This window comes from Sinohyriopsis cumingii, chromosome 5 (assembly GCF_028554795.1).
Source record: "Sinohyriopsis cumingii isolate HCF-2022 chromosome 5, ASM2855479v2, whole genome shotgun sequence".
NCBI classification, from domain to species: Eukaryota; Metazoa; Mollusca; class Bivalvia; order Unionida; family Unionidae; genus Sinohyriopsis; species Sinohyriopsis cumingii.
Genome location: NC_142965.1, coordinates 48,428,998 through 48,447,624, shown reverse-complemented (window position 1 = coordinate 48,447,624; position 18,627 = coordinate 48,428,998). Strand labels below are relative to the sequence as shown.

General features: G+C 37.1%; 1 protein-coding gene across 2 annotated transcripts in view; it reads right to left on the bottom strand.

Moving 5' to 3' along the window:
• Positions 1 to 6,436, bottom strand: part of LOC149799106 (lanC-like protein 3) — a 31,254-nt gene extending 24,818 nt beyond the window's left edge. For both annotated transcript variants that reach the window (XR_016421079.1, XM_089958120.1), the window contains exons 1-2: positions 5,746 to 6,436; positions 646 to 769 (exon numbers count right to left, since the gene is read on the bottom strand). Coding sequence is in view for 1 of the 2 variants with exons in the window: in XM_089958120.1 (XP_089814246.1) it covers positions 646 to 769; positions 5,746 to 6,273 (652 nt within the window). In the remaining variant the exon portion in view is untranslated. The remainder of the gene's footprint in view (positions 1 to 645; positions 770 to 5,745) is intronic.
• Positions 6,437 to 18,627: the final 12,191 nt, after the last annotated feature.

The window sequence follows — 18,627 nt, the reverse complement described above, 5'->3', positions numbered from 1 at the left end:
GATGTAAACAGGAGTCTATAAATGTGAGTGCAGACAGTATAGCAGCAGATAGCTGTCAGAGCAGCAAAGTATGAACATCGAAGTAGAAAAGAATGTTGGCCACAACTGATATTAACTTTAACACTATAAAATTCCAAAACTAAATCAAATTATGAGAAATTTTAAGTAGATTTATGATTGCCATTGAATTTAAATGCCTTACAATTGTTATGTAGTAATTCTTTATAAAGCCACTGCTATCTCCCACCACAATGTCCAAGTACACTAGCACAAAATTTATTTTCCATTGAGAGATCATGCTACCATTTCAGAATGTGTTGCAGTCAATCTAATAAACTATCTGTTATTATGCATAGGAATTAAACAGTATTATATCACTGTCTTTTGGCATCGAGACAAACAAATCTGCTCCATATTATCAGAAGCTTATAGTGTTGTGACGAACACTGTGTTGATGTAACAGTCACAAAATGATACTGAAAGGCATGTTCTATCTAACCTTTATTATTTATAAAAATTATTTAAGTCCTGAACTCTGATCTTTTCAATATAACACACAGTTTCATGGTGGGATAATATAATTCCCACTTTTTTTTGTGATAAGCAGTGTGTAAAAAAAGTATAATTTTAAATTCAAGAATTTACCTAGATATTCTGTCCCATAATAGGCATACATCAGAGGGGATCTAGTGTTATGCCTTTTGGCATAATCTCTGCCTGACTCCACTGTAATAGCACACAGCAATTTAACTGTTTCATCGCCAAGAACCTGCAATAAATATATTATGTACTTAAACCAGTAGACATAGCTTGAAATGAATGCTTGCATACTCACATCATGCAAGTTACTGTAGAATATGCCAGAAGACATAGCCTGAAATGAATGCTTGCATACTAACATCATGCAAGTTACTGTAGAATATGCCAGTAGACATAGCTTGAAATGAATGCTGCATACTCACATCATGCAAGTTACTGTAGAATATGCCAGCTGAAATTTTAAGCTACTTTATCCTTTTTGCAAGTGCTAAATTTTCAAGTGATACAAATCATTAATAAAACTCCTTAATATATCTGAACTGGGCAAAATGCACATGTGTTAACTCTAAAATGTAAAACAAAGCTCATGTTTGCATTCCTTTATGGTGGGATGCCATTTATTGGGTAACCTGGGCATGTGCAACTTACGGCCCAAGACCTGATTTGATCAGCTTCTTTACGTCATCAGGTGTGGTTTTAAAAATTACTTATCTGGCCTGCACCCTGAAGAAGTTCCACATGGATGATGTAACCTAATACAGTGGCCAGACATGCATTTACTGGTAATACTTAGTGGACTAGGGCATAACTATTCAGTTTTCAAATAAGGATATGCCTTTTGCATGCAACCATTGCATTAACAAATACAGAAATATTCCTCTTATCCTCCTTTCATTTTGGTCAGGTCTGTTACTATGTGTCTTCTGATGACATGCTCTAAAGTATTTTTTGATGTAGGACGGCCAATTGCAAATATATGTGTCAGCCTGAATATTCCCAAACAAGAGTCCCTTGCATGGACTGATGCTCTACTGAGTGAAAATAATTTCCAGGATATTTTGTTAAGACCATCCTTTTTTTTAAACTACTGAGTGTGGAAACCATCCCTGATATTCCTCAGCTATAACAAGATTTTCAAAGTTAGATGATGTGGTGGACATATGGGATCAGACTGGCACCATTTTCATTTATGACCAAGCAGGCACTATTAAGACTTCTGATGAAAACCCCCAAGTCAATATGACCATCCATTCAGAAGAAGTGGAGGCAACAAGATTTTCAAGATGGCTGGAGTGGCAGCCATTCTGGATGTACATTTGGCACCATTTTCGGGCCAACTAGGTATAACAATAAACCAACGGGTGATAATCCCTACGTTGATACAAGTATCCATTTGATAGGAATAGAGATAAAATTTTCAAAGTGGCCACCATAATGAGGATCAATCTGCATCATTTTTATTTAGAAACAAGTGGACACTATAAGAACTCTTCTGATGAAAACCCAATGTCAAAAACAAGACTTTCAAGATGGCCACCATTGTGCCCATATTGGACATCAAATCAGCACCATTATAATTTAGGACCAACAAGGTATTATATAAAAGTCTTCATTCATTCATTCAGAAGTAGTGCTAACAAGATTGTTATGATGTCTACTTTGGTGGCTATAATGGATGTCTCAGGACCAACTAAACACTGTAAGAATTTATAGTATACACCCCATTTTGATATAACCATACAATTGGAAGAGTAATAGTAACAATATTCTCAGGATGGCACTATTGACAGCCATACTTGATGTGCTAGTGGCACCATTTTTAAGACCAACAGGTCATCAAAAGAAGTCATCTGGTGAAAATCCTATGTCAATATGACTCCTTTGGCAGCAATAGTAATTGAGAATTTCAAGATGACTGCTGTAGTGGCCATATTGGATATCAGATTGTCACAATTTTCATTTCAGACCAACCTGATATAATAAGTCATTCAGTGAAAACTCTATGCCTATATGACTATCCATTCATGAGGAAAAACAAAATTTTCAAGATGGCCATTAAGGTGACTATTTTAGATCCATACCTTTTCCATACAAAACCAATATCATAAGAAATCTTCTAGTGAAAATCCAATGTCAATATGACTTTCCACTCCGAAACAGCAATAAACTGATTTTTCAAGACTGCTGCAGCAGTGTCTACACTGGATATCAGTCTTCATTGTAATTGAAAAGGACTTTCTATATGTGATGTGAAGCAATAACAACATTTTCAATATGCCTGCAATTGTAGCCATACTGGATGTCAAATCAGCACCATTTTCGTTTAGGACAAATTAGACATTTTAAGAAGATTTTAAGTGAAAACTGTTGATAAGTTTATTCATTGTGGAGGAGAAGCAATAAAAAGATTTTCAACATGACTGCTGTGTCGGCCATACCGAATGTCTGAGTGGTACCATTTTCATGGCAAATCCCCTTGAGGAATATGACTAGTGGAGCTAAAAATAAAATGAATGCCCCAAAGAGTCTCATTCAATCTTGTGAGACTGATTCTTCATGAAGCTTACATGATTCAAAATTATAATCTTTGACATTTGCTTAAGTCAGCCTTAGTTATAAACAGGATTTTTTCTCTCACTGTACAGGTTTTTATATTCAACATGATACATAATATTACAACTGAAACCAACAGAAAAGAATAAACTTATTTTTCCATAGACTGCATAAAATGCATGGTAATAAGAGTAACTTATCTACAACAAAATAACTGACAACAGAAATAGGATCTTGCATATAGATGCTTTTTTTCTCCATATGCCCTTCAACAAATGTATGTACAAAAAAATGTTCAATTCAAGCTTGGAGTAGAGACAAAATTAATGAATCCCTATAAAACTTTTTCATTGTTTAAAACACAAAATTAATATTTCATTATTTATTGCAAGTATTTGCCTGTGCTTTTTTATACAGCTTGACACATCCAAAGGTCATTTCACTTACAATACACTTGCATTTCTTATTAGTGCACCACACAACTAAACGAGGTGACCTTTAAACAGGCTTAATTTGATTATTTTAGTCTCCAGGAGGACAAGCCGATTCCAGGAAGATAAGTAGGCTTCAAAATCAACAGGTCTGAAAAACAAATTCAGAAATGACCTACCTGATTGGAACCAAAGGTTACTATTAATAAACTGGACAGAAATTTAGACAATTCTCTATGTTCTATATACATTTCTAGACAAGAGATAAAACTTTTTACTTGCCCAGCAAAACTTTGAGCATGTCCTTGGCTGCCAGACAATGTTTCCACAGTGCAATGAGATATTCTGACAGATTTATGCTCATCAAAATTTATATAAATATTGCTAAACTTCGAGAGGAAATAGAAGCCCTCAATTTATAGTCTTTTCTAATGGAACTGATGAAATTGTGAAGAAAATAATCTGACGGTGCTAATTCATAGTACTTTATACTGATATAGGTCTGCTATATTTAAAAGATACTTCCACGCCTGATATTTCAAATATGGAATGGGGTGGGAAGAATGCTGGCTGATTCTGCCCAAATTACAGGCTTATTTGGCCTAAGTGACGGGCTGATTTAGACCATGCGAAATATTACCAAAAAAAATCATGAAACACACAAATATTGATTTACTTTATTAATTATTATTGTTTACACAAACATAATACGAGAATGTAAAAGGCTGATTTTCAGCTTTTAAATTTATGCATGGTAGTTATTAGCAAATCTCTAGCCGAGATCTGAAAAAAATATACATGAACTACAGCAGTTAGATTTTTTAAAAACAAATTAAGGAAATTTATAATTATTATCCACATAACTTAAAAGCATTTTGAAACTTATTATTAATTATGCCAGTTTGACCAACTACCAACACTATCAAACAGTAATGCATATAAATTTAACAATGGTTTTAATTGATTTCTCAATTGGGTCAACAGTTACTGATGAGTAACATAATAGTACGAGGCAATTTACTGTTATCGTTGAATTTGAATCTTTAAAGTAAAATATCTTTATCTGTGGACACCCCTGTTGCCCCATCCCAGCATATACAACTGGTAAGAGCTTTTGGAGTGTCACTGCGTTGATATCAAGGGTTTTATATATTATTATCCAAATCCTCCCTTCCTCTGGTGTTTGTCTTCCCTATCAAAAAAGAATTTTGAGAAAAGAAACTGGAATTTATATCTTTGTTTTCTTATACATTCTTCTTGCAAAAAAAATTATCCAATTTTAGGTTTCAAAGCTTGTACTCCTTTGCCTTCATATATTTTGACCTGATGGATCAGTTTTCTTACCTTTTCCCCTTAGTTTTCCAAGTTTCTGATCATCAATGACATTAGCTCTGGATTTCATTTTTCAACCTAATTTTGTTCATACTTTTTGTCCCTTTTTGGTGGCATTCTACAGTTTTTATTTTTTATGAAAAAGAATTTCTTCGGTTTTCCTCACTGTTTATACTATTTAAAAAAGACCCTGTATATCTGAAATTTTTTTACTTACAGTGCTCATTGTTTTGAGAATATATATATATATATATATATATATACACACACATATTTTAGATAGGAAAACAAATCATCTGCATTGACTTCTTCAGTGTTAGTAATCTGCAGAACATTAAATGATAGATTATGAATTCAGAAATTGTTTTTATCATATGTTGCTTTAAAAAGAGATTATTAAAATATAGTTTGTCTTTTTTGGTCCATAAAATTAGGAGAATATAGATGTATCATAATTTGACATGTAATATTTTATTGAATTTAAATCTTGGAATAAACTTAATATTCCACATGGTCTGTGTCAGCCAGAAATCCGGTCTGAATGAACCCGTAATTCAGGATGAATATGCCTGATCCAAATCAACCATGGTCAGAATCGGCCTGTAACCGGTTGAGGGCACCCCAAAACATTAAGTTCTACAATTGAGATTAATGGCTTTCTATAGGAACCAATTATCATCACATTTATTCAGTATTGGTGATTAAACAACAAAAATAAACTAAAACTGCAAAGCATCATCCTACAAATAGCATAAAGGATAACAAAAAAGCAAATGAAAAAACTTCCGATCATTCCATTTCATCTTATTATCCTTAACCTCATCATCACCATCATCATCGCCACTGTCTGTAAAAACGTACTTAAAGGCAAAAAGCAATAAAAATATACCTTTTTGCCCAATTTTCTATGCAAATTTAGAACACCAAGCAAATAGCCAGCTCTTCCAACAAACAATTCGTCAGATCCATTTTTGAAGAAGTTTATCTTTCTACAATGTTGTGCAGCTGCTGCATAATTTTCAACATGCATATCAGCCCGCTGCACATCACCCACTGCTGTCAGTACAAGACTAGCCACAGCATTTATTCCTGCATTGCCGAGAATAAACGAGGACGGGGGATCCTGCGCCCCTCCTTGCTGCAGATATTCCAAAGAAACTTTAGTGTATAACATTGACAAGTCTAAATAGACTTTCTTTTTGGCAGCAAATTCCTGGTTCTGAGAAATGTAATACAACATATAGGCCACCCCTGGACATCCCACATAAATACCACCATCACAGTTCTTTAATTTTGCTGCCATTTTCTTCTTAAGGGTATCAACAAGTGATGCTGCCAACTGAGCCCATTTTGCCTTGTTAACTGTAACCGGTGACCCCGACATAACGTCAGGCATGTTGTTCACAAAATACCTCATCTTCACTTTTTCTGAAGCTACTGCTGAGGTGACAATGTATGCTACGATTTCATGACATGAACATAAAATTTGCAGCACTGTTTAAAAAAGCTACAATTTAGGAATTTATTTGCAATTTTGTCGTCAAACGTGTTGCAAAAGCGTCACTAATGTTGTCTGCAGGAAAACCGGAAACGGATTTTAAAAAAAACATACAGAATTTCGGTTTACGATTTAAAGACCGCCGATACTGCGGAAATGTTCAGAGTGTAAGAAAGAAATTTTAAACACACACACGCGCGCGCGGAAAAAATTGAGAATATTTAAAGTCTTATCATCTGAATTTATTTTACCTATGTTACATAGTGACCACATTTGCGGATCGTTCCTCTCAAACGAATCTTTTAAACAAATATTATAATTTCGGCATAAATTCTACTAATGACGGCCAATTCAAGGACAACAGCTGCCTTTTCTATTAAATTTATACGATATCATACAAGTTGTTTATATAGAAATTCTCAGCATTAGTTTCATGTTGGAATTGACAATTATAGTTTAGCAATGAATAAAGTAAATGTTTCTGGTAATTTTTTTCTGTAAAACCACTTAAATTATATTGAAATTTACTTGAAAATTATCTTTCAACCTTCATCAATGCCTCCAAAGAACGACAATACCATAGAGACATGCCGTAATGCATGGACTTGATGTAGACATGGCAATTTTGTACAATTATCTAAGTGCTCTCTCTCTCTCTCTCTCGATTTACAGTGGACACTTTCCGCTTTAATTTTCATCAGTATACGGGTAAATATTTTTTATATATTTTTCGGATACGCAGTATCTTTCCAGATAATGAAGAGATTTTTGAGTTCTTCTCAAAGCTCAAAATGTACCTCATCCCTCCCCCCAATCAAACTTCTGCTGCCAAAATATTTACACATCAGCCCTAAAAGAAAAGATCGATCTTCTATTAATTAATTAATTAATTAATTATAAAAAAAGAAAAAGAAGAAAAAGAAGATTAAGAAGAAGAAGAATGACAAAAAATAATATAGCTGATCTCTTTATTGTGGCAATGTTTGACAGATCATGGACATTTTTAAAAATATTGTAGTTATTTATAGCTTTATACTGAATTTAACGTTATCAGCCTAATAAGAGAGACATATATAACTAGTTATTCATGTCCTTGCTAACAGTCACAGTTACCACCATGGTATGTAAATAAGGATCAAAATCATTGATATCACTGGTCAACAGTGAAATCATTACTGACTTGAAAAGGCCCTAATCTGTAGTATTTTGGTGTGCCGAACACGAATATAACCGTGAAAGATTTGTATTGGCTCTCGTTTTGAAGATATTCATATACCTCATTTTCTATGTTTCACTGTGTAAATTTCTCCAGTAGGACTGCAGCAACATCCGGAATAATGATGTAACATTGCATAATACCATCATGCTCACATCATCCACAGTTGATTGCATCATTTTCTGATGCAATGCAATACTAATGCCATGCGGCTGCTGAAGTAAGTTGACGTCAGCAGTGTACTATACATGTGTAGGCCTATTATACTAATGCCAGGCGGCTGCTGAAGCTGACGTAAGCAGTGTACTATATAAAGCCCAATCAGATAGGTTCAGCATTTAAAATATTTTAGACGTTGTGCGAGACAGTTCAAGCTACTGTTACATAAAACTTATTATTTTATCCATTTACGTACAATAAAGAACAGTAATGCCTCGAAAGTGTGTTAATACCGCGGACAATTTTTGCTATATTTGTGGGGAAGTGACATTTGCCAACCAGAAGAAAAGTATCAATTCTCAAGTGAAGAAGGCATATCATCTTTACTTCGGATGCAAGGTTGGTGACCAAGACAAGCCTTGGGCTCCGCATATATGCTGTGCTACATGTACAACACAGCTTTCACAGTGGTTGAATTGCAAAAGGTCATCAATGCCGTTTGCAGTCCCAATGGTGTGGAGAGAGCCAAGCAACCACCTAAATGACTGTTACTTCTGCTTGGTTCCTCCTCTTTCCGGCGGAATAACGAAGCGAAAGAAGTCGAGAATAGTCTACCCAAACATTCCGTCTGCATTGAGACCAGTTCCACATGGTGAGGGCCTTCCTATTCCAGAACCTCCAGCAGAATATTCTCTTGATTCATCTGACGAAGACAAAGGTGAGTCGACCTGTTCTTCTCCTGGTCCATCAGCAAGCAGTGATCCAGATTTTCACTGTGGTGCATCATCAACCCCACACAGAATAACACAGGAAGAACTAAATGACCTGATTCGTGATTTGGACTTATCAAAGAACAAGGCAGAATTGCTAGGATCAAGACTCCAACAGTGGAATCTTCTAGAAGAAGATGTCACAATTACTGCATATCGAAAGCGCCACCAGCAATTGGAGCCTTTCTTCAGAAAGGAAAGTAATCTGATATTCTGTTCCGATATTGAGGGCCTCATGAATGCTTTAAAAATCACTCATGACCCACAAGAATGGAGACTATTTGTGGACTCTTCGAAACTGAGTCTCAAGGCTGTGCTTTTGCACAATGGAAACATTCTTCCATCTATTCCAGTAGCGTATGCTGTCCACATGAAAGAGACATACGATAACTTAAGGCAGCTACTGAATTCCATTGAGTATAACAAGTACAGCTGGCACCTCTGTGGTGATTTGAAGGTAGTTGCCCTTTTAATGGGACTGCAGCAAGGATATACAAAATACATGTGTTTCTTATGCGAGTGGGATAGCCGAGCAAGGGAAATGCACTACATGAGGAAGGAATGGACTCACAGGCAGAATGTAGCCATTGGAGAGAAGAATATCCAACACCCAGCTCTGGTTGAGGCTCAGAAAATCTTGCTACCACCCCTTCACATCAAACTAGGTTTGATGAAGAACTTCGTGAAAGCCATTGACCGGACTTTGCCAGCATTCCGATACCTGCATGAAAAATTCCCTCGACTCAGCGAAGCAAAGATTAAAGAGGGAGTTTTTGTGGGTCCTCAGATTCGAGAGCTTTTCAAAGATGACCGGTTCAACAACTTGCTGGAAGGTGACGCGAAACAAGCATGGAATGCTTTTCGCCTAGTTTCTACAAACTTCCTCGGAAATGTTAGGGCAGAAAACTATAAGGAACTAGTAGAAGACATGTTGATGAAGTATAAGAAACTTGGCTGCAATATGTCTCTAAAGATTCACTTCCTTCATTCCCATTTGGATTTCTTTCCTAGCAACTGTGGTATTGTTAGTGATGAACACGGCGAACGTTTTCATCAAGATATCGCAACAATGGAACAAAGATACCAGGGAAAATGGTCCACTACAATGCTGGCTGACTACTGCTGGACACTCCTCAGAGATGCTCCCGAACAGCTGTACAAGAGACAGGCGAAGAAATCTAAGATGTAGTCAATGACTTGATTTTTTATAGGTAGGCTATTACAGTTGACCTTTTACTATTGGAATGCATTTCGTTATGTAAACATTAATTTCTTGCAGATTACAAAAAAACTAGAGCCAATTTTGCAATTTGACTGTCATATTCGTGTTCAGCACATAAAAATTGATAAGAATTGACTAATTTTATTTCAGTAACATGACTTTTGTAAAAATTTGTTGTCCAGTATATTCAATCCTTCAGTTTACGTTTGTATATTAGACAAACATACATTTCCTAGACTGACATCACTGTTCATTCATGATGAAATAAATAAAGAAGTGACATAGATCCTTCTCCAGTCATATGTTGGGCAAAATGTAAGGACCTGACGAAATATTAGTGAAATATGAAACTGTGTGTGTGTGTACAACCTCACACACACGCGCGCAAGCACACGCACACACACACACAATGAGAGAGAGAGAGAGAGAGAGAGAGAGAGTTCTTGCACAATATAATATGTTCAAAACTACATTGTTGTATAAAGGATACAAGATACTACAACACTAAAACAAAACAAAAATTTGCAGCGTTCTGGCATAACACACCAAACCGTTTAATTCGATATTCGCTAGCTCATTTAAACTAAGGTATTCATCTTACAGAGATCGATATTCTCTTTCGCAATCAAACAAGGGTTTTACTTTCTTCTAAATATAGGTTTATAGATGTATCTATTCTCTTGTGGTATTTGAATCTTAGTATTAAAATAAATTATTATAACAGGGTTCAGCTGCAGTTTTAATACGAATATATCGAACTGAAACAAACCATGAATGAGTTGGTTACGTTATTAAAAACGAGTTCTTTTAATTACTGCAGTTTAGAGCTTCAGTACAATATATACACATTTGCCTAAACCGTCAACATAATTTGCAACACAGGTAACGGTTGATATATAATTTGCAGTCATATGTGGGTAGCCAATAGAAAACAGGGAGCCAGTTAATGGGAGTAGCGACCCGTTCGTTTATGCGAAGTGTCTGGACTTGCCAATGGTAAAAGGGCACAGCCTAAATAAATGTTGTAATAATGGCCTCAAAGTTCACATGGAAGGAGGTAATGGTTCGGGTCAGCCCGATCTTGGGCTTTCGACACTAGTAACTGTGTGCGAGTTTTCCACTACTGAGGAATACATCCATCCACCTACCCCCTCTCCAAAATATCAGAATTTAAAATTAAAAAAACACAGAGACGCAGTAGTAGGATATGTGCTCCTTAAAGCGAAGGTAAGAAGAAAAATAAACGCTATGATATGGGTCAATATGTTCAAGCATTCGCCGAAATTTATGCAAAAGGACAAAAGTGAAACTGATCAAAAGATTTTGCGCTCCTCTTTAATCCCTGTTTGTACGCTTTAATTCATGATGACTGTACTTTCTCGCAAAACTTCGGAGCCTCATTAAAAGACCCAATTTATTTCCAGTTTTCTGTTGTCCATTTCTTAACGATAAAAATCCTTCGCTAATTAAAATGCCGCTATGACAGCTGAAAGCGGACTCAGATCATTTTCGACCAAAATATATTTATTTTATAAAACTATCCTTTTCGACGATGTAGAAAAATTCAAGATCAGATACAAAAGTCAAATGTTATTTTAAATCTTGCAAACGATTCCAATGTTGTTGCACCAAGTTAAAACATTTCACTTGATGCTACTGACTGACAGAAACAGATAAAAAGGGATTTGACAGGGATAAAAAAAATAAATACCAGTTGGCAAGAAATTACTTACAAATCAAGACAAAGCAAAGCACTATAAGGGTAAAATTTAGAGGAAAGAAAACACAAATGTGGTATTAGCACATGGCGCTATAGCAAGCGAGATTACATACATTTTAAACTGGACAACATAAAGCATCAAGTTCTAATGGGTACGTCTGCTGAGATGACTAAACACAAATATCCTTTATAGCTCACTACTGTTCAAAGACAAGTAATACATGTGCCTGCGAATATCAGATTAAAGGGAGAAAGACTGGAACAACTGTCGAAAAGGTGTTACGTTAGCTGCTTTGATTACTTCAAAAGGCATGACAATACCTATTATAGCTCTGTCTATATAAAAAATTGCAGCATTTTGTAGTAGAGAGTAATGGACGGTAATCCATCATAAAGCAAAGGCGATTTGTTCGTTGAAAAAAATAAAAGGCCGATAACAAACATTAGCAATAATTTGTCTGCGTTAGCACAAAAAGAAACAATGTTACCTTAAAGTATTGGGTAGTTGCATTGGAGTGCTGGCCAGGTTCTTCCTTTCTAGCACAAAAAGCAACAATGTTACCTTGAAGTATTGGGTAGTTGCATTGGAGTACTGGCCAGGTTCTTCCTTTCTAAGCAGGATAGTTTAGTTTCAATTACTACTAGATATAAAATATAAACGTTCTGAAAAACAAAGTTTTAAAAATCTGTACATCTATATATGTGAAAAGGATTGGACTTTAGTTTATCCATAAAGTATATGGTAAAATGGTAGGTTTTACCGCTTCGATGTGGTATAACAATTTATGCCCTATCAACTGATATAATATTTTATTAATGTATTAAAACAGCAAATGAACAACATTTACTATTGTCCAGAATAAATACAGTTGATTTAATATAAATCAGCATAGACGGCGGACCCTACGGCCTCGTTTTGATATTTATTTTGTAAAATCTTCCATTATACACTACTTTGTTCACTGCTGTGCGAGGCAACTGGGTATATAAATTTCTTCAGACTGTTTGTTTATTGATCTCTATACAGTCGTACCGTCGGTCCGCCCTCCCTGTTGCTATGAGGAACCCAAATTCTCCAACTGTAAGTGAAATCGAATGCTTGTACAGTGAGCAAGAAAAACAAGGTTATCTCTGCGTCCCTGGTATTGTGTACAGGTATAAGTAAAATATTTCCCGCCTTGTGAGTTCATTTACCGACCGACGGTGAGAGACAGCCAGTTTTTAAGTATGTGTGTCAAACGGGGGGCGAAAACTCCTCCGGCCTTAAAGTGATTTTGTTTGGTTTAGGGCTTGTTGTTTTAGCGACGACGAGTGAGGGAGTAAGGGATAAAAAAAAGAGATGGGTTGCTGTCTCAACCAAAAATTTTATCGAGACCAATGCGATAACTCTATCTGGGGTCATGGAAATTTAACGTGACAAATTCATGTCGGGTCGCTTGAGCGTGTGAGGCAAAGTTTTTAAATTAAAACATATCCATGTCACCGGAGCACCAAGTCTGATGAATATTTCGTAGCGTGTGTGTATCAGCTCCATTAAATACCGCCAACAGGTTGCATATGTCTCTGATGACTTTAGGTATTTGAACATATCGGTGAGTAACGTAAATTACATCCATGTTTTTATGTCTGCCTCGAGAAAATATTCGAGATGGATTTGTTTGTTTGTCTAAATGTACGTCGTCATATACCACCAAGATACTGACATCCCCGTCGAGATCATCGACCGACGGGTCTCATTGCTATCAGTAATAAAGTCAATAATATCATCCCCGGTTGATTTATCAGCTCCAGTCTCCTCCTTCGCATTATCATTCAAAATCCCTCAACACACTGTAGCATATCTGATCATCCACTGACGGCGCCACTAAATATAACTTATCCCACTTAAGCCATCTCATTATCATGATGAGTATCAAGTGAGTCTTTCCAGACCCAGATGGCCCTATAATAATTGCTCTAATATAGTTTGGTAATGCTGGATGGTGCTTGACGGATTTTTTTTCTCGTCTCTCTGAGAAGTCAATGACACCCATATTAGTAAAAAAATAGAACGAATAATATTTATATTGTGTTCGATGCAGGGCACCAACCAATACCAGTGAATTAGCAACAACAACCACGAAGAATAAAAGGCTTGCACTAACAGGTAAGTGTGTGAAATGTGGCACAAAAACACAAGATTATTTCGTCTCGTGAGAAGTTAGGCTGTGATATTGCTGCTTCACTTGAGAAAATTGCCACGGACCCCATGGTCTAAGTATCCTGGCGAAAAACATCTTCCTGGGTATAATTGCAGTAGTCCTGGAACCCGACCTAACAAGTGAAATCAACCGACACCAGGATAGTCTCCAGTGAATGCTGTTGATCATGCGTGTCATGCTCATGATGTCAAATTAATACTGAAAGAGCATGGTCTGGTTGTGTTGGTTTTTTACCGCATATTTAACACATTACTGACTATATCATGAAATGGGAGCTAAAAAAATTATCACCAAGGACACACAGATTCAGCCAACCCAGACTGGTCTTGGCAAGTATTAAACCCATGACCCTTGGATTATAGGTCAGATGTTTTTCCATCTGAGCTATTGCAGCACCCTGGGTGAGATAATGACTTCAGAACATAACGTACATGGGAAAACAACTTAATACAATTATATGAAATTATTGTTTTAGTGTTTTCAAAATATAACATTATAAGTCCCTATTTAAAGCAACGACATACCGCAGACGTCAAGTTGATACACGCGCTAAAGTCGGTATAAAAATTTGCGAGAATCACTAGCTAATTTGCTGGTTAGATCTGCAATGAAAGGCAAATTAGTGTTAGGGGCTGCATAATTAATTGACCAATAATTATTGTTATAATTGAATTAATTTATTACAGCCTAAAGGGATACTGGAGGGGTAGGGCTGCTATTAGTAAAATTCCTGGAGCTGCATGGGTTACACGTACTACAGCTGCAGATTGGTTAGGACTACAGGCAATGTGTGACACTAACCCCGGCAATTACAGGGATTTGTTTGTTGCAGGGCGCCAATGGAAAAATGTTTCGATATTTCGGTGGGTTTATAAATACTTGCAATCCGATTGTAAACTCGTCTTGGGTTAGTGCTGGGTGGTGGTATTGGTGCTGGGGGTACCACCTCTGGTCATCCTAACAGAGCTCGAATCAAAGACTGATATATATCAACGGCATAATCGGAGTGGATAGTTATAACGCAGCACTTAACGTTGAATCGTGTACCGTTATTGCAATTTTGATTTAATTCGGCGTAGAAAATCATCTTTGATATGTTCGATTTGATAACTGCCTGTGGGATACTAGCAACATTCCTATCGGGGGTTCCATCCAATTGTTTTAATACGCAAATATCAGTGAATTATTGGCTGATAATTCACCAAACGATTTTGATCTAATATTGGGTCAACTATTATACACTTGCAATTGTGCCAATGCTATTTCAAGAGGCCTATCGTTCGGTGCTCGAATTGGGGTAGGAAAACTAATATCAAATTTTGGTTGCGTTGTCGCCGGTGATATCATTGTAGTTGTGGACCGTGCTGTATTAGCAGATATTTGTTCTAATAATACTTGAATTCCACGGTCTGTCATCGCCATTTATTATTTTATACACTTGATTCAAATTGGGGTCTTCCCGAGGCTAGTGGTGGAGGCAATGGGGGTGTTTCCCCAATTGCGTCATAGTAAATTTTAGTCATCGTATCAAATTCGTAGTCGGTAATTATACCGTCATTCAACACCAACGATATCACCGATGATAATCTGGCGTACGCGTGTGTTGCCGTTGATAGAAACTCTGTCTACTCATGTAATTTATCAGTCACGGATGTCAATACTTTCTTGGCAATGATATTAGCGATGACGTCAACCCCTGTTATAACAGCCATACCGTTTCCGACTACTGTGGCTATCACGTAAGTGGTGCATAACGTGCTGATTAATGTCATCGTTTCAGCGACTACGGCTGATGCAGTATAGACCTCAATAACAACAATACTTTAATAGTATTAATACTTTAAATATTAACTAAGTGACCAATGGAGGCAGTGATGCTACAAATTCCAGACACCACCAGTAAGTAGCTGCGGTTAATTTCTAATCATCGCGGTCCAGTATAAATGTTTATTTTGGTGCCTTGATTTAATGCGACAAATCAGCGTCGCCGAGCGCTAGAAGATTTCCCATGAATATATAACATATTATAAACGTTTAACCCGTTTAAAACGTCCACTTGTATACTCGTGCACATCTGTGGGGGGGGGGGCAGTTGTGGCGATCTTCATACAGCAACAAGTACTTCTAAACCACATACAGGCGGATCTATTATTTTTTGCGTTGACAACAGGGAATACCAGATCGGTGAGACGCTCTGCACTATACTGCTATAATTTAAAAATTCATGCGGCGGAATGAGTCCATACAAATCAAACTAAACAATACCACGTGGGTCAACATCATAGGCAACCCAGTGAGTGCCCGGATCGGACCGCGAATCAAGATTAATGATACCAGTTTAGGCATGATTTGGTTTCTCAGGTAATTGATCGCGTATAAAAACTCCTCGAAAGTTTTTAACGTTTAATCGACGAGCAGTTTCGAGTAAATCAAAATTAGACATAGGAAGCTTTACTTATTTGAGTTTTAGCGAGACGTTCCTTACAATCTTAGACCTTGACCGCACCACGAAGTTGGAGCTCCGGGCAATCTTAGACATCGCCCGCTCTTTTTTCGCCCCCCCCCCCTTTTCTTTTTTTGAAGTTTGTAATCCTTTCCCTGTAGCTTTCCTTAATGTCATTCCAGCAGCAGTTCTAACTGCACTAGTGAATCAGCTTTTGCAACAGCAGGGGCTTCAGCGGGCATTAATCCTATTAATACTGGTATAAATTGAAATATACCCCCCCCCCATCTTTGCTGTGTCCTTAACTGCAGCTGCTTTTTACAGCGGCCATTAGAGCTGGTAAAGCTGCAGAAAATGGAAATGTACCCCCAGCTCGGTCCGAGTCTTTAATATCAGCTGCAGTAAGATCGAGTCGTACACCAGTCGCTGATCGTTTGTTCTGGAGTGTTATGAAATTCTTGTTTTAGAAGCTGATGCCGCAGCTGATATCCCGTCTCAGCAACTGGATCATCCATATCTTGTATATAGCCTTCCCGAGCAAAATATAAATTTTATTTACTTAGATAAATCTTCAACATTATTTTTGATATCCTCAATTTAAGCACATTATTGTTCCGCATAATCTATAGCTTCTCTAATCTGTTCTGGTAATGCTTCAGTACCTTCTCTTGATGCTATTGTCGCCTCAACGATCTTTTTAGTTGGTTGGACAATTGGTATTAAATAATTCTGCTGTACTTTCCGCAAATACCTCCATTGCTTTCTGTCTCGCCTGTAATTGTTGTTTGACAGAATCACGGACAGGGAGATTTTTATTAATCGCATCTAATCGCTGTAGGTCTTGTTTGGTTGCACGGGACTCCATAGGCAGTGCAGAATCACTCATTGCTATTAATATATACTGATTTAATTACAAACCATACTCACTCCCCACACACACACACACACACTCACTCATCGTCGCTACGGGAGGACCGACTAAATCCCAAAATCACACTTTATGGTCGGAGGATTTACTTCCACTAGCAACAACAACAACAAACGCGGACGGTCTGTACTAACGAAAAATGTCTCCCGGTCAATGAACTCAGTCAATGCGGTCGGTTGACACAAATATTTTTTCTATACCTGTATTCAGTGCCGGGGCCGCAGGTAGAGGACCGCTTGGTTTTTATTCGCTGTTAAAGCATTCGATTTCACTTACAGTTGGAGGATTTAGGTTCCCCATACCAGGAAGGAGGGCTGACCACGGTATTACTATCGAGATCAATAAACAGTCTAAAGAATTTATACACACAGTAACACAGCAAAATAGCGGACCAAGTAGTGTAGAAGGGCAGACTTTACAAAATATATGTCACAACGAGGCCGTAGGGCATGCATATATATATATATATATATATATATATATATATATATATATATATATATATATATATATATATATATATATATATATATATATACACAATGAAGTCGCCTCATCATGTTTTGGGGGTAATATTTTGGCATCTACTTGTGACGTTTTGGATGTACTTTATAATTTCACTATAATACATTATCAATACAAATTCGCATGTCGTGCATTATTTATCTCCTTCATTATCGATAATTGTTGAAACTTGTTGTCTTGAATTTTTTAAAAAGAAAATACGAGCTTTCATGGTTATTAATAATGTTATTTTTGCACCATTGTTCGGTCGTCTATGTAGGGAGCTGTGCTTTTGTTACAGCGTCCCTGAAGGAATAGTGATTTGTTTTATGGTGTAATAGTCTAGCTGGTTCCCAACTGTTAAACGATTCATTATATACTTTCCATTACAAAAGTACATAATTTTTTCATCATTCATACATCTTGCTTGAAAATCATGACAGTCTTGTTTATGTCTTTTTTTCTGTCGTATAGGCATAAATCATGAGCATAAACCATGCTCTTTGTATTCTTACTCTTTAACCGAGTCACCTAATATTTCTTGCTTTAATTTAAATATTTTATAGGTAAATTCGGGAGAGAAACCTTTGAACCATACATCTGATCATTTGTGTTCACTGCTTGCTTCAAACTGAGCAGTCCCATGAGTGGAATGGATCGCTTTATATGGTCTTTGTGGACTTTGAGAAGGCCTTCGACAGCCTGCACCGAGCCTCTCTGTGGAAGATCCTACGACACTACAGCATCCCCCAGAAACTTGTCAACGTCATCAGGTCCCTGTACGAGAACTTTGAGTGCAGAGTCATCCACAACAACCTACTCATTGAACCATTCATGGTGGAAACCGGAGTGAAGCAAGGATGCATTCTCTCGCCGATCCTCTTCTCACTGGCCATTAACTGGATCATGCGCCGCACCATAGAGGGCAGGATGCAAGGAATACAGTAGACGCTGACCTCAATGCTGGATGATCTGAATTATGCCGACGACATCGGGTTGCTGGCAAGCAGACACCAGGATATCCAACAGAAGACACAACAGTTGGTACAGACAGCAAGCACCATAGGTCTTCAAGTCAACATAGGGAAGACACTAGTCTTGAGGAAGAAC